The sequence below is a fragment of the Pteropus medius genome, unplaced genomic scaffold (genome assembly GCF_902729225.1).
Source record: "Pteropus medius unplaced genomic scaffold, Ma_sr-lr_union100, whole genome shotgun sequence".
Taxonomy (NCBI): Eukaryota; Metazoa; Chordata; class Mammalia; order Chiroptera; family Pteropodidae; genus Pteropus; species Pteropus medius.
The window spans coordinates 8,152,641-8,177,175 of NW_024349519.1; the positions used below are offsets into that span (position 1 = coordinate 8,152,641).

At 32.6% G+C, this 24,535-nt stretch overlaps 1 protein-coding gene and 1 pseudogene across 12 annotated transcripts in view; one reads left to right on the plus strand and one right to left on the minus strand.

The window, feature by feature from the left end:
- KIF21A (kinesin family member 21A) overlaps positions 1-24,535 on the plus strand; it is a 137,476-nt gene that overhangs the window by 69,531 nt on the left and 43,410 nt on the right. For all 12 annotated transcript variants that reach the window (XM_039882309.1, XM_039882308.1, XM_039882310.1 and 9 more), the window contains exons 2-11: positions 3,788-4,010; positions 4,141-4,323; positions 5,683-5,832; positions 6,777-6,911; positions 7,575-7,742; positions 9,586-9,701; positions 11,633-11,828; positions 12,242-12,431; positions 12,785-12,848; positions 17,404-17,607. In XM_039882309.1, coding sequence (XP_039738243.1) covers positions 3,788-4,010; positions 4,141-4,323; positions 5,683-5,832; positions 6,777-6,911; positions 7,575-7,742; positions 9,586-9,701; positions 11,633-11,828; positions 12,242-12,431; positions 12,785-12,848; positions 17,404-17,607 — 1,629 coding nt within the window. The remainder of the gene's footprint in view (positions 1-3,787; positions 4,011-4,140; positions 4,324-5,682; positions 5,833-6,776; positions 6,912-7,574; positions 7,743-9,585; positions 9,702-11,632; positions 11,829-12,241; positions 12,432-12,784; positions 12,849-17,403; positions 17,608-24,535) is intronic.
- Positions 6,239-6,357, minus strand: LOC120618774 (uncharacterized; annotated as a pseudogene).

Sequence of the window (24,535 nt, forward strand, 5' to 3'; positions counted from 1 at the left end):
TTTTATCTCCACTTTTTTTGGAGATAAAAAGTCCTTGGTGCCTTCTATCTGAGCAGATTCACTAAAGTGTGAGAGCAGCAGTTAAATGGCTGCTGTATGCCGAGGAAGAGATTCAAATGGTAGAAAATGGAGACATTTGTTCATGTCTTTTTATCTTAAGACTGAATAATTGACAGCTTGTATCATATTCTGTTTTAAACCTTCAATCTTCACAAACTGTTATAACAAATTACATTTTTTCCCCCCTGTATGGCTGTACATGGGTTTTCCTTTCAAGTCTCACTCCATTGGTCAATGGCCGACAAAAGATAAAAGGTTCCATACCAGGAAAAAAAGCACATCCTCTAGCAAAACTGTCACTATTTTCCATAACAGCCTCACCCTGCTTACATGCATTTCCAATGTAATATTTTTAAAAAACCTGTCTCCATTAGCAAATTAATATTATAGATAGAACCTACATTGTTGTTGTCCTTTATAATTTTGCCATTATATTAGATTATGTTATTCTAAATATTTATGACATAAGTTTTATGCATAATTGTTATGCAGTTTCAAATATATCCAGTTGTATGATTATACTTTTAAAAAGCCTGCAGGTCTTTGTTATTGTTTCTTAGTGTTAACCCAAATGTTAACACTGATTATTTCTTAGTGTTGGGATTAGTTGTTTTAATGTTGTTATTTTTATATAAAAATATTAAGAAAGAAGGCATTTCAAAATATTTAGAGTAATAAATGTCAGATTCTATTTTCAGTCTTCTCTTTCCCAAAAGGGTTGGTATATTTTGTCTATATATAATCTCAAATTATAGTTTTGAAATTGAGGGATTTGGAGAGTTTAAAATGCTAATTTTTGAAGGAGGATTGAAAAGGTGAATCTATTCCTAACCTTTGAAGTATAGTCAGCTTCCAATTATCTACTTGTGGGGAGACTATCCTTCCTAGGTGGGGGTTTCTTACATCTGCTGGGAAACTGCCAATGCCTGGGTGGAGTAGAAAAGGGTTCTACCCATTCGTTGGTTTTTAAAGCCACTCTCTCTCCCCACCCATGCAAATGGATGGAATTGCTACCATCCATGCTTCAAACACAATCTTCATCATCATTAGCAAGGATAATAATCAGATGAATAGAGGTCAGGAGATTAAGTTCTAAGTGACATTGGCATTCTAAAATTGACTGTCATATCTGTAGTTCAAATGGCACCTACACTTTGTTCTGTTGAAATTGAAAGGTCTGAATAGCCAAATAAGGTAGCCTATAGTTATAATCATTTACTTAAAATTAATGCAGAACTGATTTCAAACAGTAGCCCAGTGCTCATTTTTATTTAGACAGTGTATTCATTTTTATCTGGCTGATTGCATGGGACTCATTAAGCTTCATAGTGGAGCTATCTATCTATCAAGCATGGGGAAAGCAGAATCCTGAGGTAAATGACGTAGATTTCAGAAAAGAGAACAGCTTGGGCTCAGATATGACTTTATGTTGGAATGCAAAGAGTTAGTGAGAGCTTCTTAAAGAAGTGAAATCTAAACAGATTGAAAACATGAGATGTTCATACTGGAAAGAAGTTGGGAATTGAGAAATATTCAGGAAAAGAAAACAGCAAATTTTAAGACATAGAAGCTAGAGAGGGTGCAGTTTCTTAGTGAAACTGGTTAAAAATAAACTATCACCTTCAAAAATCTTTTAATGCAAAGAGGGAGCATGGCAAGAGGAGAGACTACAGAGGGATTTAGAAGTATACTGAAGGGTTTAAAGCAAAGTAGTGACCTTATCAACTTCATATTTTATAAATATGATGTATTACAGGGTGTGGAACAGATTGGGGGCCAAGATATGACATAGGCTGACTAGTGAGATTTTTGCAATAATGATGGTCTTGATACAGGTGGTGTTGGTGAGGAAAGAAAGAAGGTGATGGGCTTAAGAGCTATTTCAGAGATAATTAATGGCTCTTGGAGATAGATTAGATAGATGGAATAGGGAAGAGAGAGTAAGTTGAGATTGATTCTCCTGTTTATGGCTTGGCAACAGTTAGGATAGTGATTCTCATGAGGATGAGATTTTGTTATGGTTTCCTCCTCATGACTGGATGAAGTGAGATAGGAGAAAAGTTTAGAAAGCAGAGAATAAATTTTGTGAAAGACCACTCATCAAGAAAATGTAGAATTAGAAAGCTAAAGCTGCTACTACTATGGGCTGTTCTTATAGTCCCATGGACATAGGTTCTTATAAGAAACCCTTTGTTTTATTTGTTATATTATTTTATCTGTATAATAGTACATAAATATTTTTCTCTTTCCCCCCTTTTTGAATATTAAATTGTCCTGCAGTTGAATAGTGTTAGATCTTAAAAGAAGCCTTGGAAATGATAGTTTCTGTCTATAGGTGAGAAAATTGGAGCTCTAAGACCACATGATATTTGTAGAGTGACAGAAGTAAAAAACCCGGGTCTCCTAATGGCCACTCCATTGCTCTTTTCACCGTACTTAGCCAGCTCCACATTGATTATTGGGTTCCATTAAAACAATAAATGCAGTTGAAGACTTTATAAAAGGAAAACACCATTATCACAGAGGAAAGGAAAAAATTGTATAAATATATTCTTTTCTTAACACATTTTTTTGGTAGTATAGATTTCTATTTTAGATAGCCAGGGTTGCAGAAATTTAATCCCTTCTTAGTATTGTTTTTCCTGTCCTTCTATTGACCTTCTATCCTGATGAACTGGAAGGGGTTGAAATTCAGGAGATCTGTACTTAGGCTTGACTTTATCCCTAATAAAAAGATGAACTGGTTCCACTTCTGTAGATCTCAGTTTCGGTATCTCACAAAAGAAGAATGTGGGACCAGAATCCTTTAAAATCCCTTCTTTGCTCTGTCTTTATCATTTTATATTTTCCATTACTGGTTGTCTTTACTTTCTGCCTGAAACTGTTTCTCCTCCATGGCAAATGGGAACTTCTTAAAAAACCTAGGTACAGTAAATCCATGATGTGTGTGGGCAGGATGGTCCTGTTTATAAGTGTGAATAGAATAGGGCCAGATTTTTGGTGGTTCTCTAAGCAACATTTTACCATATTTACTTTCCTCCTTTGAAAATAAAAATAGGCCTTGAAATTAGGAAGAGAAAACAGAAGAGGAGGTGTACATGATGATTCACTGGTTTTGGAGAGAAAATATTGGACCTATTTGAGTTTATTTTAAATTTCTGCTCTTGTATATATATCACATGACAAATCAATATAATGCATGTCATTTATAAATGAATAATATACACATATATTGTGGAAATGTGCTTAAATGTTAAGCCGACAGAAGGATATGGTCAAATAAGTTTGGAAACCATTGATAAAGAGTTTGCAAAAAAAAAAAAAAAGGTGAGTAAAGGGTATCAAGATAAATATTATGTCCTTAATTTTTCATTTTTGGATATCGTCTTTCCTAGAAATAAAGAGAAGAAAACTAAAACAAAAATAACAACAAATAGCATTTTGGTAGTAGAATTTATTTAACTGAGTCTTTACCTCTTACAAAGTTAAGGAAGAGTATTCACCCACAAAAGTATTTCATGAATTTACTCTTGTTTATGATTTTTTAGACTTAAGAAACTGATATTGAAATGGACTCAGTATAATTTAATTTATTTAAATGTTTCAACTGAAGGAGCAATAATGGATTACATTAATGTTTTAAAAAAATTTTATCCAGGAACTTTCAGGTCGTATTCTTCATTTTTTTTCCATTTATTTTATTTTATTTTCTGATTATTTCTCACAGAATAAGACCACAACTTGCCAAAGAAAAGATTGAAGGATGCCATATTTGTACATCTGTCACACCAGGAGAACCTCAGGTCTTCCTAGGAAAAGATAAAGCTTTTACTTTTGATTATGTGTTTGACATTGACTCCCAGCAAGAGCATATCTATACTCAATGCATAGAAAAACTAATTGAAGGTTGTTTTGAAGGATACAATGCTACAGTTTTTGCTTATGGACAAGTAAGTACCAAGTTGTTCTTATAGAAACTGTAACTTTTCACAAGTATCGATTCAGTTGCACTTTCATTTTTGTTGCTTGAGGTTATGTTATTAAGAGAAAGCATACATTTTCCCCTGTTCTTTTATTCAGACTGGAGCTGGTAAGACATACACAATGGGAACAGGATTTGATGTTAACATCATTGAGGAAGAACAGGGTATTATTTCCCGTGCTGTTAAACACCTTTTCAAGAGTATTGAAGAAAAAAAACACACTGCAATTAAAAGTGGACTTCCTCCTCCAGATTTTAAAGTGAATGCGCAATTCTTAGAGGTAATAGACTAATTGTGTTATTATTTTCCTTTAAATCTTCTTGTCCTCAAGACCATAGACCTTGTGATTTTATGTTTCTGACTTCTAGTGCAGTGCTTTGCACATAGCGCTCAATAAATGTTTGAGTAAATTAACATTAGGTAAGAGGTAGCAGTAAGAATGGGTAATATGTAATAAGTATCCTTTACTTGTTGGCATTTAAGATTATGAACACTTGACCAGTGTCCATTGAATAAAACAATTAATACTGTTTATTTCAGATTCTCTTTGTCCTATAATTACTGTTGTAATATAGGCAGGCTCACAAAGTGCTGGCGACTCAGCAATTAAGACCAACAGGGAGGGGGAGAACATGAGGAATAATAGGATTGAGGCTATAGCACTAATCTGGCTGCAGAAACTGGTATTCTTGCAAGGATAGGCAGATGTTTTGATGCAGCATCCAAAGATTGGGACAGGTTTGGGTTAATTTTAGGCAATCTACTCTGGTGGGAGGCACATGACAGTAAGAGGACATCTCGGATATGAGCAATATTGCAGTTAGGTGGATAGTGGTGTTATAATTCTGGGTGCTTGATCCAGAGAGTGTTCTAGTCTGGATCACTTGAGCTAATCATTTTGGCAATTGATGAACCATTTTATTCAACATTATATGCCACAAAATAGAAAACAGTTCAAATTAACATTGGTTACTTTACTGCTGGTTTTAATCGACATCACAATGTAGTAAAAACCAAAAGCAATAACTAATGGTGCTAAAAGAAAAGAAAGAGCTCTTCTACTTTCCCTTTCACCCTCCAAAATATTGTTAGGCATCTTGAATTTAAAGCTTATTGATAGAAAAATAGGTGTACGCTTCTGCTAAAGAGTTAACTTGATCTTCTCAGCCACTATTGATATAGAAACACTAATATCATTGCTGACCTTGCAAAAACACCAAGTATTAATTTTTAGACACATTAGGAAAGGTCGTAGGGGAATAGGAAATATATTTTTAGCTCAAGTAGTAATAATTTTTAAAATCTTTAAAATTAGGATTTGTCTACATTGGTACATATTTCTTAGAGTTTGCTTGTATTTATAAATATTATATATTGCAAAGGATTAGTAGATCATTTTAGCTAGTCTTCAACTCATTAGTCATGATTAAGTCATTTACTGTTTTTGCTCTTATAATGAACCTGACATTTATTTGTATTTGTAATAATAATTGCCTCATTCATTTTTATCTGTTATTTTGAAGAAATATGTCATTTTGAAGAACTTTGAAAATATATTTGAAAGATAACATGCAATGTGTGTTATTACAGACATGAGGCAATTTCTTCTAAATGTTAACTTGTAATATTTTTTTGATAGCTCTATAATGAAGAGGTCCTTGACTTATTTGATACCACACGTGATATTGATGCAAAAAATAAAAAATCAAATATAAGAATTCATGAAGATTCAACTGGAGGAATTTATACTGTGGGTGTCACAACACGTACTGTGAATACAGAATCAGAGGTAACATTTATGTTATAATAGAGCATATTTGACTTTAATATTCAGCTTTGCTGATAGTTTACTTAAGATCAAGATATGAAATTTGTATACTTAAATGTAACATGGAGTTAAAAACCTTGTCTTCTTTCCTCATATTTTTTTATATCGAGATTTTTAAAATTAAAAATGTCACAGCTATGATAAAGTCAGTTCATTTATCATAGCATCAAAAAAGTCTAAGGCAATATATTTGTAGTTTTCTTCTACAGCTAGAAAAAAGGGTTCGATGATGGAAGGTGAAGGATAGGACCACGATGCTTTTTTAAAAATTTATTATTATTATTTTTTTAGGTGAGGCAACCCTTGGTTGACCTCACAGATTGAAAGGACCTTGTCAGCTTACAATTCCTTATTTTTTTATTTTTTACACCTACAGCACCTGGTCTTCCTAGGTGGTCTCCCATCCGAGTACTAACCAGGCCCAAACCTGCTTAACTTCCAAGATCAGACAAGATCGGGCTTGTTCAGGGTGGTATGGCCGTAGACAGGAGCACACTGTTTTTGCACCTTTTGCCGTCATACATGTAGAGCTGTGTCATGACCCTTAAAGGGAAACTGTTAAGGAAAGTTACCAAAAAATATTTCAACAGAAGATACATAAGAGTAATTCAAGTTATTGCTCAGTTTGTTCCAAAGTGTTCTGCTCTCACAGTTTGGAATGGAAGCTGCAAATGTCAGCAAATGGCAAACAATGGAATCTCAGTGTTTTTTTCTCCCTTTAAAAAAAATAATACACTTATTATACTGAGAAGTTCAGTTCAAAAAAATGTTTGTAACTAAAATATTATGAAATTTTACATCCTTTACATCTCTTAATATGGTAGATTTTAACCATAAACTCAGACTGCTGATTGTATGGTATCTTGTTTAAATATTGTTCAAATAAAACCCTTCTCCTTTTCCAGATGATGCAGTGTTTGAAGCTGGGTGCTTTATCCCGGACCACAGCCAGTACCCAGATGAATGTTCAGAGCTCTCGTTCTCATGCCATTTTTACCATTCATGTGTGTCAAACCAGAATGTGTTCTCAAGTAGATCCTGTGAGTTATTAGTTCTAATTTCTTAAATTTTCAGGCTTCATTCCCCTAAAATCACATAAATCACAGGAAAAGGGTACGTTCGAACCATTTTAGTTTATCATTCCCGTTCCTAATGAGATGTCTTTGATCCTCTTTAAGCTGCAGCTGGACAATCATATAAGATTTTGAAATAAAAAATTGGATATGTGTCTGCAGCAACTAGAAAGCAAGCTGTGGCCATATGGTGATGGATGTAGTCACCTGAGACCCTTTGTTTTTGAAAACTGTATGTTACAGGTGTCCCTTCATCAACATAAGCAAAACCTCAGTTGATAGCAGCTGGGTTCTGACCACAAGCTTATTTCTAATTTGTCTAAGCTTCCAATTGCCAGCAGGCATTTTTGCATTTATGTTTATTTGGCCACATGCCTATGTGGGGAGAGATTTTATTTATTTATATAGTTATTTATTTAACTATTTTTAATGTAAAAGTCGTATTTTATTTTATTTATTAATTTCTCTATTAGTTTCAAGTATGCAGTACATTGGTTAGACATTTATATAGTTTATAAAACAATGGGAGAGATATATATTTAATAACTTATATAATGAGGGGAAAATAGTGTCGGAGGATCTTTAATGTCACATAAATAAAATATTTTCAATTATTTTCCTCAACTGCAGGAAAATGCGACTGATAATAAGGTGATCTCTGAATCATCACAGATGAGTGAATTTGAAACTCTGACTGCAAAGTTCCATTTTGTTGATCTGGCAGGATCAGAACGACTAAAGCGTACTGGGGCCACAGGCGAGAGGGCAAAAGAAGGCATTTCCATCAACTGTGGACTTGTAAGACTAAGCCTTTGCGCTGAGCACATGTCAGAGATTTTCTATTGTCTTTTTCTCTTCTGTGACACATAATTCTGCATTAGAAATCCTTCATGAACTGAGCTGAGAAATGAGTTACAGTAAACTTGTAAACTTAGGCGTAGTGCATTGAATTTCGATCTCCTCATATTACACAATTTTTTATTCTTATGTATTGCAAAGTTTCTTCATGTTTGTTAGTTGGATTAAATTTTATAATATGTGCAGAAAATAATATATAGTAATGATTTTAAAAATTCCACTTTTAAAAATATTTTGTCAAAATCAACATTTTATGTTAATTATTTCACGAGATGACTTTCAAAGTAGCTTTTTTTGCTTAAATTTTATGACAGTTTATTTTGGGAATTATAATCAATGTTATTTTAGTTGAATGTTTCAAAGAGAACTCTTCTAGATTATATTAAGAATTAACTTTAATACCGTTCCACCTAGTGGTGTTTTTGATTGGAAAACACCTTGTATTTGTTAGCATCAAGCTTCTGTTGTATAGAAGAAAATGTTATAGAGTAAATTTTTGGGTAATAAATCTTTTCTTCTTATTGACTTCATTATCAAATTGGACATTTGTTTCTGCATAACAGTAATGACATCCCTAAACATCAGGGAGTGTATTTTCCTCCCTGTCATCCTAGAGCTGGGTCTCCAGTCATATGCTCCTATTTTATTATTGCCCAGTATTTGCTCCTGTACGATTGATTGCAACCCTTCGGTGGGGGAATTAACAACTGAAGCTGATTAGCAAGAGCCAGATGTCCCAACTCCAATACCCAACTTGATGCTCCCACCATGTGGTTGCATTTTGTGTTAAAGGAGGTGACCTGGATCCTGGACTATGTGTATTGTTCTGAATATCTTAGGAGTTAAATTCATGGTGATATTTACATTTGTGCTGTTAGGAAAAGACAAAAGCCATTGGTCTGTTTTCCTATTTAGATTACTGAAGCATGTTCAGACATGCTTCAGTGTGACCAGTGGTTGGTCAAAACTGTTGACTCTGGAAAAGAGTGACAAAGACACAATGTGCTACTGATACCACTCTATGTGATCCATGGACCCTAACAAAGACATGGTTATAGATGTTTGCATTACTGAAGGAGTATGTGGCTAACATTTAGGATAATGCTTATGCTGTAGGTACTAGTTTGGTGACTGTAAAAAGAACAGTAGGGGTGGCAGGACAAAAGAGCTCTGTAGTTTGACTTAGTTTTTTCATTATTGGATGCTTAGCACAGAAATTCATTGGATTTCTAATGACAGTTGTACTTATAGTAGGAATATCTTCTTCAGAGAAATCATACTGATATTTTTATTTTGGTTAAAGGAAATTTTGTTTTCTCATAAGGGAGTTTATATTCCAACAATAAATTTTTATGAAACTGTTAAACTACCTAAGCATTTTATTTCTTCATTGAATTGAGGAGAACAATTTGCAACATGAATTGACAATTTTCTGGGGACACAACCTGATGCTCTGATAATTCTAGGGCTGATTAAATGTTGTCAATCTTTTCTATTTTCAAAGAAAATCTCTGAATAGGAGTTTAAGTATTTATGAATTATGAATATATGAATTGTACTGTTTTGAGTCAGTTTTCAGTCACATTTTGTGTCAGTTTTTAGTAGCTAATATAGAAAACTTTGACGTTTACTTCACACTTCAAAATATACATATATAAAAAAGAGACAAACCCAAATGTTTTCAATTCTGTCCTGTCTCCATATCATCCTCTATAAGCTTTTGTTATTTAAAAGTATTATAGTTAGTGAATTTTTATCACTTCTCTCTCTCTCTCTCTTTTAGTTGGCACTTGGCAATGTAATAAGTGCATTGGGAGACAAGAGCAAGAGGGCCACCCATGTCCCCTACAGAGATTCTAAACTGACGAGATTACTGCAGGATTCCCTCGGGGGTAATAGGTATGCATAAGTGATTATCCTCCATATTCCTGAATTTCTTTTATTCATTATCTTTTAAGTTTGTAAAGTGCTTTATAAAAACTGTTTATTATAAGGCAAAATAATAGGATGAGGAACTAATAATTATTAAGTATGTAAAATGTGAGTCCTTTTGTATGTTGTTATTTCCCATTATCCTTATAACATCTCTTGAAGTAGGTGTTATTGTTCCTATCTTACAGATAAGGAAATTGAAATCCAGAGAAGTTAAGTAATTTGTTCAAAGTCACTTAGCTTGTAAGTGAAGTCCATAGCATGGGCTCTTTTTACTTTATCATAGTTTCCACTTAAGCACTTGGCACATAGCATATGCCTAATAAAATTTGGTTGAAAAATAAATGCTGTCTTCTAAATAAACACAAAGTAATTTAAGTATATTTAATACTGTTTTACAAAGTCTCCTAAAAATTAAACATTTTTTTACATGTAGAAAAACTTGTTTTAAATGTCAGTTGAATGAAAATAGAGGAACTTTGCCAGTATCACTGATACTCCTCCTTTTCCATACTTTGAATTATTCTGGTGTTTCATCATCTAAACACATTCTTTTGTAATGCATTCCTTTTTATAAACATCAACATGTTGGCTTTACAAGTAGAAACAATTATGACATTTAAATTCAATCATAGCACAATTCAATAAGTTACAGACAACCATTACATTTTTGTTTATTCCATTATTGTTACCAGAATCTATTTTACAGTGTTTTCAATAGTCTAACATCATGTTTACTGAAAAGATTATTAGATGTTGTAAAATGATCCAGTAATTAAACTTGTAGACTTTCTTTTTTGAATATTATTCAAAGAATTTTGATAATATTAAATCTATTTAGGTTTGATATTGAAGAATGAATTTAGAAATCAAGTTTTATTTTATATAATTCAACAGCATATTTTTTATATTTCTTCTTTTTATTGTAATATTTGCATTGTCTTAATTCATCTCTCTTCTAGCATATCCCATGTATGGACTCAGTATTGCTTTCGTTGTTGCATATTTCTTCTCTGTTTTCACTCTGACCTTCAGTATCAATCTGGGTCTTATGACAGGACGAAAATTTTTCCTTTTTAAGCCAAATATAAATTTTTTAGTTTGCTAAATGTCCACCCCTTGCCAAGTTTCGGTACTTTTGAATACTTCAATACTCAAGAAAGTTTGCTTGCCTTGTAAGCAGTCTAAGATATTTGCACGGTGAGACTTGAATTTCCTTGTCTGTTTCATTGACAGACATAATAGTTGGGACATATTAAGCTTTTCACTATCCTATTCTTTGGTTGATAAAACAATTCATCATCACTATAAAGTAATGTTTCTCATTTTTCTTGTGTAATCTGGCCAGAAATTCTGGAACTTTGACCACTTGATCACAAATGATGTTTTTTATTATAAAATACATGGATATAGTAAGTACTCTTCTTGTTCAGGTGGTAGGATTTTGTGCAGAATTTTTTGCTGACAATAAAAATCAGGATACAAGTGATTAAATAAAAACTAGAAAAGTCCTGAAATATTAAGTAGATAATGAAAGAAATGATTTTTGAGTTTGAATTTATCATATTATAGGTAGATTAAATTTTAGAATTATTCTATGTGTATTGCCTCAAAATTTTTTGTAAAAGAGTGAGAAATATATGCACTTGTACTTTTTCAAGATATTATGGGTCAGAAAAGGATAATATAAATTTTTCCTATGTAAACAAAATCTTTTTTCTTAAGATAGTCTTACAGCATGGGAACTTTTAAATTTGATTTTATTTTTAAGTTAGTAATACTGATGTTTTGGTATCTTGAAGAGAAGATGTTATTCAAAGGTCAAGAATTTAAAAATGATGACTTCACTGTTTTATTTGATCTTATCTGTAAACCTAATTATTCTTTGCATTTTTCAGCCAAACCATCATGATAGCATGTGTCAGCCCTTCAGACAGAGATTTTATGGAAACTTTAAATACCCTGAAATATGCCAATCGAGCTAGAAATATCAAGAACAAGGTGATGGTCAATCAGGACAGAGCTAGTCAGCAAATCAATGCACTTCGCAGTGAGATCACACGACTTCAAATGGAGCTCATGGAGTACAAAACAGTAAGCTAATGGGTTGGACTTTGTTTTGTGGTACTCTTGTGAATGCAATGATGCCTTTTTGTGATAACTTGCAATGTATGTCTCTGGAATAGCTTGTCTGTCATGAGAATGGCCTTTTCTCTTTTGAAGGCAGAATCCTCTAGTTTTCCTTGTGCGTAGCCTGTACTAATCCTTAGTCTATCAACCTTACCAACCTCTTGTTTCAAGAGGCTTCCTACTCAATCAATGACTTTAGTGACAAATGTACCACAAAGGGATGTATGTAGTGAGGGAAAAGGATCTCTTTTGCCTTGAGGCTTTTAAAAACAAAAGGGCTCTTGCGTGTAGAACTGCGTGGTCCTGTAATATTCTTAAACAAATCTCTTGTGTATTTAAGGCTCCTCAAACACCAGGGAAATATCTTCTTTTTCTAGGGTAAAAGAATAATTGATGAGGAAGGTGTTGAAAGCATCAATGACATGTTTCATGAGAATGCTATGCTACAGACTGAAAATAATAACCTGCGTGTAAGAATTAAAGCCATGCAAGAGACAATTGATGTGTTAAGGACCAGAATCACACAGCTGGTTAGCGATCAGGCCAACCAGGTTCTTGCCAGAGCAGGTAAGCGTGTAGGGTGGGATGAGGGAGTGATTAACTTCTGGAGGGCGGGAACATTCATTGTGTTCATTAATTACCTGGAATATATGAAGTGGAAATGTCAATCTGTGTATGCAATCTGTGATATTAAGCTAAATGCTTAATTTATAAATAGTCCATTCTTACAGAAACAAAATGTGCCCTTTGCTTTGTCATGTTATCGTATTATCTGCTCAAGTAATTAAGGGTAGGAAATTTGCTGTATGAATTGTGTTTGGCATTATTGTTTTGTTTTCATAACTTTGGTTTTTCTCCCATTCTGTTTTGTTGAAGTTTTAATTTAAGAAAAATTCTTAATTTCATGTTTTATCTTGTAGGTGAAGGGAATGAGGAGATTAGTAATATGATTCACAGTTATATTAAAGAAATTGAAGATCTCAGGTACAGTTCATGTTCTGTAATAAATAATGCATGTTTTGGGTTTTGCAGTTTAGTAATATTGCTGTTTATTGGGTTGATTATTTAGTGACTATTCATGGTGATATTTCAGCCTTTTGGTCAGGTTAATTTTAAGGGAATAGGTACTTTCCGAAATAACTTTCCTTCCCTCACTTCTCGTATTATCTTCCCATATTATCCACCTACTCTTGTTGTTATACTCCTCAGTGAGAGATACAGGACAGGCATAACTGATACTGATGGTTCCCTTTGGTGCCTTCCCTTTCTGTATCTCTTCCCTCACCATTTGGGAATGGTTGACATCAATAAGTTGTCTCTAATTTTTCAAATCTCCCATTACTTCTGTTCCCTTCTACTCCTCTAGCTGTTTCTTATGTGTGAATCATTGCATCCCTACCAATTTGCCTGCCTCTCGTACATACAGAGGCTCATTCATCATTAACATTGCAAACGCATACAGCGAATGCTTACTATACGCCAAGCACTATGCCATGGGCTGAGAAAGTGTGACATAAACAAAGAGTTCACACTCTAGGTGGGGCAACTTATATAAATAGACACATGTAAATGGAAGGACAGAAATTGGTAAAACGAATGCCATCGCCCAGTGTGGGAATGTAGAAGGGACCACTAAGCCTGGACAGGGCAAACTAGGGTTGGAGGGAAGGTCAGGTCCACTAAGAATTTCTAAAGTATTTTTAGGTCCCATGGTTTGCCCTGATGTCTCAGCTACTTTCTCTTAAAGTAGAACTACAAGTCAGCTCCATAGGGAGCATCTAAGTAGCTCAGATCTCATTTCTGCTACCCATTTGCAGAAAATAACCAAGTGAGAGATCATCTTTCACAGCTACCCTAACACTTCTCCATCTTATATTTGTGTTCTCTTTCCCTCTCTCTTCCTCTGGTTATTCTAGAGATTCTCAAGGAGAGACCGGTGATCTTTCCACTGTTTCTGCCTCCACAAGACACACTGGATCCCTTAAGTGTTTTAGAAAGCAAAAACAAACGAGAAAACATGTGATGTGGCAATAGATAGAGTTACTCTAATAACTGTTAATTTTATTCTGTATATATAGCTCCAAGCTTTACCTTTTTGGCAGAGACCTTTGGAGCATTGGGTTCTGATTCTGGTCAGCAGCCAACCTGAACTTGCATTTCTATCTTGTGTTGGCAGTGCTCTTTCCTGCTTACTGTCAAAAACTTGTCCTTCTTCACTCTATAGACCCCATCCTTACCATTCCTTGAGACACACCTGATATCTGTCTTTTAGTTTATGACGATTTTCTTCTTTCTCCTAGCCTGCTTCTTTTTCATTTCCTTGGCACTGGTCAATTGTTAAAGCTGGTTTTATGCTTTGGTTATTGTGCTCTGTTTTCTCTTTTCCACCCAGTTCTAAGGCCTTATCTAAGCTCGATCTCACCATTGGTCAAGTAGCTTTGCTAGCGTTTTTATTTCCTGGAAAACTGAATGATTTCCACTCCTCCTCATGACTAAAAGCAGCATTTAGTATCTTCCTTCACTAATTTCATGAGTTAAAACCATTCTTTAAACCACTTAGAGAATGGAGATGATTCAGGCCCTGAGTTCAATCAGCGATCAAATCTTTCTTGGTGTAAATTAATAACTTCTTCGTCATTCCCAGCTTTCCTTTGATGGTTCTTTAATCAGGTCCCACTCCTGAGAAGCAGTCTAGAATCCTAGTACTGTAATTTCACAATATAAAATAATTTACATGTGGCATAAGCATAAATGAGCTTTGAATTTAAATTGGATTACCCGGTTTGAAATTTAAGCTTCTATTTATTAATAAGTGTGTGACCTTGGGCAAGTACCTAATGTCTCAGAGCTTTCATTTATTCATCTGTCAGAATGAGGTAATACCTGCTAATCTGAAGAAGTTATTATGGGCTCAAATGAAAGCACAGGATGTAAAAGCTCTTAAATTAAAAAGTACTATAAAGGTCTAACATGTTATTATTACTTATAATAACAATCCATATTTCTATCAAAACTTTGTTTTAGGAAGATGTTTTATTCATAGCTTCTTAAACTTAATGCAAATTTCTGTCAATGTATTGCCACTTGGAAATGTTTATATGTTAAGTCTCATCATTCTATTGTAAAATAATACTAGTTATCTTTTAATAAATTTATGTTATATTATTTTTGTGAAATAATAATTGTCACTCAGTTCTTATTTGGGAACATTAAATTTTTGTAGAAATTTTTGAAAATATAGGAAAGTATAAAATAATTAAAATCATTCATATTCCCACCATTCATGGAACTGATATTAACATATTGATATATCTCTTCAATATTTTTTCAGTTCATACTTTAGCAAAATTGACATTGGGGTGTATATATTGCTTTGCTATCTATTCTTTGAAATGGGACAAGATATAATGAGCATTTTTAATGTTATTAAATATTTTTCTAACATGATTTTTGCCTGGCATCATATAGTACTATCTTGTATTTGTAATTAATTTAACTAATCTCCTATACTACGTAATTGTATTTTTAGGTACTTTTTGATAAGAATATTTATTGTTGTTTTAAATTCATTGTTTCATCCATCCCTATAACAATCCTAGGGAAGTATATATTTTTCATCATCATTTGACAGAAAAACAGTAGAGGCTTTTAGAGACTAATGACCCATGATCCAGTGAGTGACAGAGCTGAGATGCAAGCCCTTAGTCTGCTTCTTCCCAAGGAAGTCTCTATACTTCCTTTAATGCCTCACTGCTTGGCCTCCTATTAAATGAAATGCAGGCTGAAACAAGTGGGTGTGTGGGTAAGTGGGAAAAGAGAGGGGAAGAGAGAAAGAGAGATATTATCTCTATAGCCCATACAAAAAGTGGGTTCTGGTAATGGAGCATGGGGTTTATAGAGGTAAGCCCTAGAGGTTTTAGCTCTTATCAGCATTAGGATTAAAGAAGCATTGAATATACCCCTATCAAGTGCAAACTTTTAAAATCAGGTAATGAAAAAACACAAATTGTTTGGTAATTAAATAAATGAGCCGATTAAAAGGTCATTATTCATAGTTAATTTATTATATTTCCATTTATTCTTAATGTTCTATTATGTACCCAGGCTTTGTGATATTGAAAATATAGAAAAGTGTAAATATTGACTTTATAATTAAGCTGAATTTTTATACTTAGGTTGCCCTCTTGATCAAAAAAAATGACAGCATTATAGTCATTATTTTTTTAAAAATCATTTGAAGTCATTTAACCTAGAAGTTTGTAGACAGCAATTTAACTATTTAAAAATATTATAATTGTTGTTCTGCTCACATATGATACCAGATATATAATAAAATAATTTCATTAAAGAATATGTAGGACACCAACTTGAAATATATATTCACTGATTTATGTACACTGTCTCTGATTGATTTCAACTTTGTCATGAATAATTTTGGTAGACAATGAAAAACACAGATCTGACTGTATCTTCTAGAGGTTAGTAGTTGCAAATAATCTAGCATGTTCCTCTGAAATATTGGAACTTATGGCAAAAGTACTTAGTAATACAGTTTTGAGGCAGAAGTAGGTAATATTTCTCGCTATGGACCTGTCTCAGTCACCCTTGCGCCAAACTGAATAGAAATATAGGGTTTAGAGGACTCTCTAAATCCGTTTCAGTCTCAAGACTCCAGCCTCTTTTAGGATCTCGTCATTCTGTGTTTTTACATATTACTGACAGTACATACATTATTCTCCTGTCATCATTAGGACTGCTTGAGCAAACAAAAGAATGTTTTCAATTATCAAACTCAGGTTTCCTTGGAGATACCATCTTTTCCCATGCCATGTTCAGGAGCCAAATGTCTCTCAGCCAGTGAGGGGCAAGTTCGACTAACTATTTCTTGCAAAGACTTGGAAATGCTACTATAGTATGATGAATGAGGAACTGAAAGGAAGGGAACCATGCTGCTTCTACATTTTAAGTTTAAATGATGGCTTTACAAAGAAAGGATAACTAGTGGCTAATGGCCAGAATGCAAGTAATCTAATTATTATTGGCACTTTTGCACACTAAGAATGTGATTTCAAATTTGTAATTATTTATTCAGAGAATTAAAAAATATCCTAAACATTAATGTTTGTGAACACATTTATTTGGAAAAAAAAAAAAAAAAAAAAAAACCCACCAAAATCTTCCTTGTAGCAATGTTGAAATACATTTTGGAAAACTTTTTAGCATGTGAAACAAATCATTTAAAAAGCCTCTTTATTCCTGGAGTGGTCAAGTTTGCAGAGACAGGAAGATAGAATGGTGGCTGCTAGGGGCTGGGAGGAGAGGGGCATAAGGAGTTAGTATTTATTGCATACAGAGTTTCAGTTGGAGAAGATGGAAGAGTTCTGGAGATAGATGTTGTCAGTGGTTGCAACAACAGTGTCAGTGTGCTTAGTGCTGTAGAACCGTACTCTTAGAATGGTTAGGGTGATAAATTTTATGGGTGTTTTTTTTTGCCACAATAAAAAATATTTCCTATTTAAATATATTTTTATTTCACTAGAGCAAAATTATTAGAAAGTGAAGCAGTGAATGAGAACCTTCGAAAAAACTTGACGAGAGCCACAGCAAGATCACCGTATTTCAGTGGATCATCATCTTTCTCTCCTACTGTACTATCCTCAGACAAAGAGACCATTGAAATTATAGATCTAGCAAAGAAAGACTTAGAGAAGCTGAAAAGGAAAGAAAAGAAGAAGAAAAAAAGGTAGTGTTATAAAATCACTGCTATATGAATCTTTATTTTCTTTTTAGGATATTTTAATTTGTGATTACAATGAATATACATAGTCTCATAAGTATATTAGTAAATGAAATGTCATTTAAATTAGCTGACAATTACAATTATGCTTTTAATGGTTTATTTCTGCTTTTATGTAAAAAAATAAGTTTAATTATAATATGGTAAAGAATTTTATTTAGACTATGACAAAGTAAAATTAAAATTAGAAACTATTTTTTTATTTCTTCAAATACCTGCTTCTGCATTCCATTCATCTTTTCTGCAAAGCTTCCTGTACCATTACAACTCAATGTTTTTATTTTTTTCCCCATTTTCTAACGCAATTAAATAGTCTCATGGATAAATTCTAATTCATGTCTAGATTAGTTTAACTAAAGGCTAAACTAATCCATCAGACTGTCATTTAATATCATTTGGTCTCTTAAGTATTTTTTTGCAAGGCTTCTGATTCGATTATGTATAAGTTATTTATTATTTCAGGCTTTCTGAATCTTCCAACAAGGAATTACTCAGCTTTTCACCACTGTTCTAGGCTTTCTTTTCCTGGCGTCCAGATAATATCTCCTCTTAAAATCAACAGGGTGAAAAGAAGAGGAGGAAAATAAAAATTTGACCACTTGTAATGTGCGAGTGGTTAAACACTCATAAATTCTTTAAATGTTTATATATTGATTCTATAGTGCAGTCAAATGACTAAGAATATATTTTTAACATGCCAGTCAAATTAATTTTAAGCATTTTTGGCTAGATATTCAAAAGGAGGCAAAGCTATCTTATTTGTCGAATGGCTTGTTGCAGGGGTGCACTTTGTAGAATTATTGACATTTAGTCTACCTGCTTTGTTTATTTAGAAATGTATTTAGGCAAGCAGGCATTCTTTCCTAGCAAAATCAGTTGGTCAAAGTTATTGGATATAAAATTCTTTATATTATTTCTGCTCTGTGTCCTTGAGTTAAAAAAGAATGAATAAAATAATTAAAACAAGGAGCTACACATGTATGGTTAGGAAGTATTGCAATTGAAATTGCATTCTTAAGATACTAATGTCTTAGTAGGTGTTTTTCATGGGTGGCTGATATGGCTGCTTTAAGAAATATATAATGATTTGCTCTTAGGGCAGTTAAAAATGAAATAATGATCATAGAATTATTGAAACTAGTGTGACCCAACATACTGCTTGAATGAAAATGAGATTTTTGCATGTGGCTTATCATTTACTTGTAAAATCTAATTCTGTAGTTGGTCAAAAGTCAAATGTTATCATTTATTTTTAAAAGTTTGTGTTCATGAATAATAAGTATAATCAAGGATATATTTTTCAAGGCTATGAGCTGATTCTGCTCTTTCCTTTGAGTTAAATTTAGAGATGTGAGTTTATTCACCTGTCAAATATGAATAATGAAAAAAGATGGAGATCCCATTAGGAACCTAGACTGTTTTTGACATTCTTATAGTGATCATAGGTACTCCAAATTAATACCACTGATGCAGGTTATGTTTATGACAATACAGGGTTGTAAGCATTTTCACTAATAAAGTATTAAAGGAAAAAAAACCATTTTATTATTAAGATTTGTCTCTGCTGCTTTATCATGAAACTTGTAATTATTTTAAGGTAAAAAACTAAATAAGATAGCAGTTATTTCAAAGTAAAAAAACCATGACATTTCAGTGATTCTGGAGGATGTAATAATTAAGATAAAATAATAGCGTATTTAATACTAAGAAGAACTCAGAAAATGACTGGATTTAAACATAAAAATCCAAGTGAAAAAATTAAGTTATTTCCTAATAAAAAGTGATTTGAGATTTAAAAAATTTCTCAGAAAAAAACCACGCCAGTTAAGGTAAATTGAGAGATGTTACTTTAATCATCTGTGAAAAAAGTGGAAGATAGCTTAGAATGAGAAAAACAAATTAATACTTTCTAAAAATTAATAACTCCTATATGAAGGTTTAAAAATGCTTTATAAAGCATTTTCACATACATGCTATAGCATGTCTTTGTAAAACAAACCTATATAATGTAGTGTGAACCTAGAAAAATTATTTTATGTAACATAAACTCTATAACTGTAAAAGCCGTTAGAACCAGTTAGTGAATTTATATTACTGCATATATAAATTTTTTAAATTTAATAGAATTTTTCTTATCACACTTTTCAAACACTGTTATGGATTAAAAAATGAAAACCAATACTATTTTACTCAGCTTGATAAAGCATTTTATTTGTCAACAACTTTTCACTGTAGATTCCAACAACTTTTAGCTGTGCGTAATATAAATTCTTATTTTAAAAATGTAGATAAACTCTCATTTTAACTAAAAGGTTTGCTGCTACAGGTTGAAATAAATAATAAACAAAGAATTCCAGAGTGTTTAGAATGACAGCAGCTTCACTGAAGTTAGTGATTAGTTTTCCACAGGAAATTTTTGGGGCTGTAGTTTCTGTTCAGACATATTGATTCTGGTTGAGTTGTGTCATATGCCTCATATTTATTTATTTTACTTATCAGAGCAGGCATTGCAAAATTTGAGTAAGTTCAATTAAAATTTGTTTGGAACTTGGACTGACTTTTCTCTAGAAAGTGTTATAAATGCATAGCATCCTGGTTTCCTAATTCACTCACAGAAAATAATTTTTACACATTTTATAGTGTGGTAAGAGCAATCCAAAAGGGAGTAGGAAAAAGCAAAAACAGGGAGGAAGAAACTTTCTTTCTTTTTCATCGGTGTAGCCAACCTTTGGAGAAAAAAATGTGAATTTCTGCCTCAGTCATTCTTTATTATTCCCATCTACTGACTCCTGTGTCCCCATGCTGCTTTGGTCCATTCCTCCCTTACACATGTAATTCTACCCTACTCCAAAGTACTCCCAATTTCAAAAGCATCTACTTTCTTCTCTTATCTCCTTCAATTCAAACTGGGGAGCAAAGTCATCTGACTAAAGGAATTCATGCCGGTGGAAATGACTTATAACCAATAAACTTCTTTTCTATGTTTGTAATTTTGAAAGAGGAAGCATTAATCCAAATACTAAAATTTTGAGCAGCAACCTCATAAAAAAAAAAATCAACTAATGTAGGATAGATTTTTAACCCCTTTCTGGCTGAGAGTTTCCAAAACCTGTCTGGTGTTTGACCTTTGGGTTCAGCTTCCTAAGCTGTTCTGATTATCATAGCTGCTTTCTTTCCTCTTCACTAAATCCACAAAATTTTTCGAAGCTCCATGTCTTTTAATTTACGTTTTCTATTGTTAGTATTTGGTTTTAGCGGCTACGAGGCCTCTGATATTCTAAGTATTGGTAGGAAGAACAACGACTAGGTAACTTTTTATGTCAGAGTGGCATTCGTGTTCAAGGAAGATGTCATAAGTCTTGTTTAAAGTTTCACCTGCTTCAGCATCTAAGTCTTTATCAAAGCTACAACCAATAGCTAATATGCTTGGTTTCAAGGTTGACTCTTCTACCTTTCTGTTGATCTGTAAAATAATCCATAGATGTAAATAGCAAGAAAATAAGAGAGAATAATTGAATAGACTATACTGCCTGTTTTTCAGTTACATAAATCAGTGATCCCCAACCTTTTTGGCACCAGGGACCAGTGCAGTGTTCCTATGAGAATCTAATGCCTGACGACCTGAGATGGAGTTGAGGTGGTGATGCTAGCGCTGGGAAGCGGCTGCAAATACAGATGAAGCTTCCCTTGCTCACCCACTGCTCACCTCCTGCTGTGTGGCCTAGTTCCTAATTGGTCATGGACCAGTACCAGTCCATGGCTCCGCGGTTGTGGATCCCTGAAAATGTTAGAATGGGTAGCAAGATTTGTGCCTGCCTCTCTGTCCCCTCCTCCTGTCCTGTAGAAGAAGCATTGTAATGGTACTAAATGAACTAAAAACTGAACTCCTTTAAATTATAGAGAAGCGTCAGATTATTAGTTTATTTCCCTGCCCCTCTACTGTCTTTTTGAATTATTGATTGCAATGATTTTTTAAAAAGCAATTGGGAAGGCATCTAAAGTTTATCTTCCAATTAGCTCATATCATCCATACATTTCAATATGACTCTTTTGTGTAAGGTAAACAAAAATTCTTCATATTCAAAGTAGAAAATCTGGGCTTTTTGCCAATGAACCATATCTTCTGAGCCATTGTAGCTCATTATCATCAGTATATGCCAAGATTAGAAATAAAGTATTTTTGCGTGTATATGGATAAAGAAAATTTACTATTCACACATTAATCCCCATATTTTTGGATATCTAGCTTTAAATGACTTGCATTATAAAAAACTTCACTCATTCATCAGACTGCATTATTATTTGTATTTAATGGTATCAAATTGAAATCTAGAAACACAGATTTCTTAGGCAATGGCTTTGCTTTCCTTTTTCTAGCCGTAAGACTAGATGTTTCGATCCCTGGTAAATATCACTCTGTAGACTTTTTTTCTCAAAAAGATCGCTAGTCTCTTCTTGTAATAGCAGTACAAGTAAAAGTTGATTGTGAAAAATAATCACAGCCAACAAACAAAAATCATATGGGAGCATACATGTTATAAAATTAAAATGAGAACTGGCTTGATAAAATAATTCTTTACCTCAGCCTCAATTTCATTTTAAAATATTGATTATTCTGATAAATATTTTTGAAATTCTGGGCAGAAGGGGCTGTCTCAAGATTGCTATATGCTTATTCAGAGTCTAGCACATCTATCTTTTTGTCTACATGACAAGTATTGGTATTCAGTACATTCCATTGAGTACAGATGCCCAATTCTGCATATTTGGTATTCTTTAAGTTATATTTCAAAGTCTTTAAGTACATATTGATAGTTTTTAAAATACTTTTCAGATTGAAAAATAATCTTACTAATGGAAAGTACTACATTTCTCATTTTATTGCTACCTTTGCCTTAGATGTCCTTTTGGTAGGTAGTTTTAATAACTAGTACAGTGATATTATCAGATTTTAACTTTCAATTAATAAAATTACATTTTACTGATATCATAACCATATTCATTTGACCATAATACATTTCATGTATAATTTTGAAATAGGATTTTTTTTTTTTAGATTAGTGATGTTCAGATGTAGTATATTAAAATAGAAAACAAGTTTTAAAAGTAGTATCCTAGTATGTACTATTAATGATATTTTCATATTATGGTATAAAGGCATTACTTTTTGAAGTTCTTTTAATGATGCCATAAAAAGGTTTTCTGCAAAAGTTTAAAAGGCATAGGGTGTCACTAAAAGTGTGCCTTTGGGGGAAGCTAAGAAAATTGATCCATTTTAGATTAAAAAAAAGCAGTGGTATCCAAACATTCCTACTATTTATATAAATTGAGACTTTATATTTTATTGCTAAGTAATTTCAACTGATAGTCTATATAGTCTTCTTAGATATAATGCTGCTTGTTTTTCTACTTACTTTTTATTCATACAAAATGTATTGCCTTTTTACTGTGTATTGTCCTTTGATAATATCTTTTAAAATTTATTTTAAAGTCTTCAAGCTCATGTATCATTTTTACCTTCTTATCACTCTCGCTTTTTACTGTCTGGTTTGTCCTTCATTGGCTTGGCCTTCCAATACTGTGCCTCGTGATTTTGAAGGCTACAGAAACTTGAGGAAAGCAATCGAGAAGAAAGAAGGTTGGAATATTTCCCAGGTTTTTTTTTATTAAAATGTCATTTAAATACTTAGTTGCCATTCAAAAGAAAATGTGTTGTAGAATTATAGATTGTTTCAGATTAGATTAGCTTGGTGCTCCTAAAAGTAATGCTGATTTTGTGAAATTAACAAAAGCACTATATTTTTAAAAACTACATTTTAAGAATAAAAACCTAGTTACATGAATTAAAATTCAGGCAATTTGTGAGATTTCAGAGTAAACTATCATAATTATGAAGGCCAAAAATTTTTATGCCAAAAATTACCCCCAAAACCCACCATTTGACTTTCAGAATGTATCTTTCAGAAACTTGTGAGCAGATTGGAAATTATTAGTTGGGTGGGAATAGCAGCCCATGCTAAGTCACGGGTGGGCTCTTTTTCTTCTCTTCCTTATTTAGTGTAATCTTTATTGGAAAACAACATTAAAATGGCAACAAAACAAAATGAAACTGTGGCCTTACTTCAGATAAGATTTACAAAGCATTCTTAAGGTCGAATTAGAAAAACAAGTGTTGCTTTCAAAATGTATTTTGAAAATCAAAAACAAGATATCTCTTTTTTTTATTTGATATTTGAGCAAAATTTAGAAGCACATTTCTCTCTATGATAAACATTTACATTTTTCTTATTGAAAATTATGGTTATTTCAACCAGGATCAATTAGTTTTTTTTACTTATCAGAACTTCTCTTTATAGACTTTTCTAAATAAATTTCCAGGTTATATCGTCAAAATGATTAAGAAAATAAAACTGATTTTAATAATATTTAAGTATTTTGGAAGCCCTACTTTAGAAATTTCATCTCTTACTTAAAGTAAGCCTTTTGAGGATGTTTACTATGCAACAATTAGTTAAATGATAGCTTACTTTAAATATGAAAGCTTAAAAATTATAACTTCTTGAAATTATTTAGTAATTTACATTTTATAGTGATATCATACATATTATTTAGTATTCTAAAGTTTCTATAATTCTATTCTACAATTCTGTAACTTATTTAAAATGTTCTATAATTATAATGTAATTTGAATTGTCAAAAAGTCACAATAAAACTCATCTAATTAGTATATGTTTAAGATATTATGTTTATCATTGGAATTAAATTAAGGGCTTAAAATGTGAAATTTCTTTTAGTTTGAAAGGTCAAAATAAAGTACATAAATTAAAGTAGTGTGTGAAAGCATTTTCCCACTATAAAATAGTCAGGTCCTTTA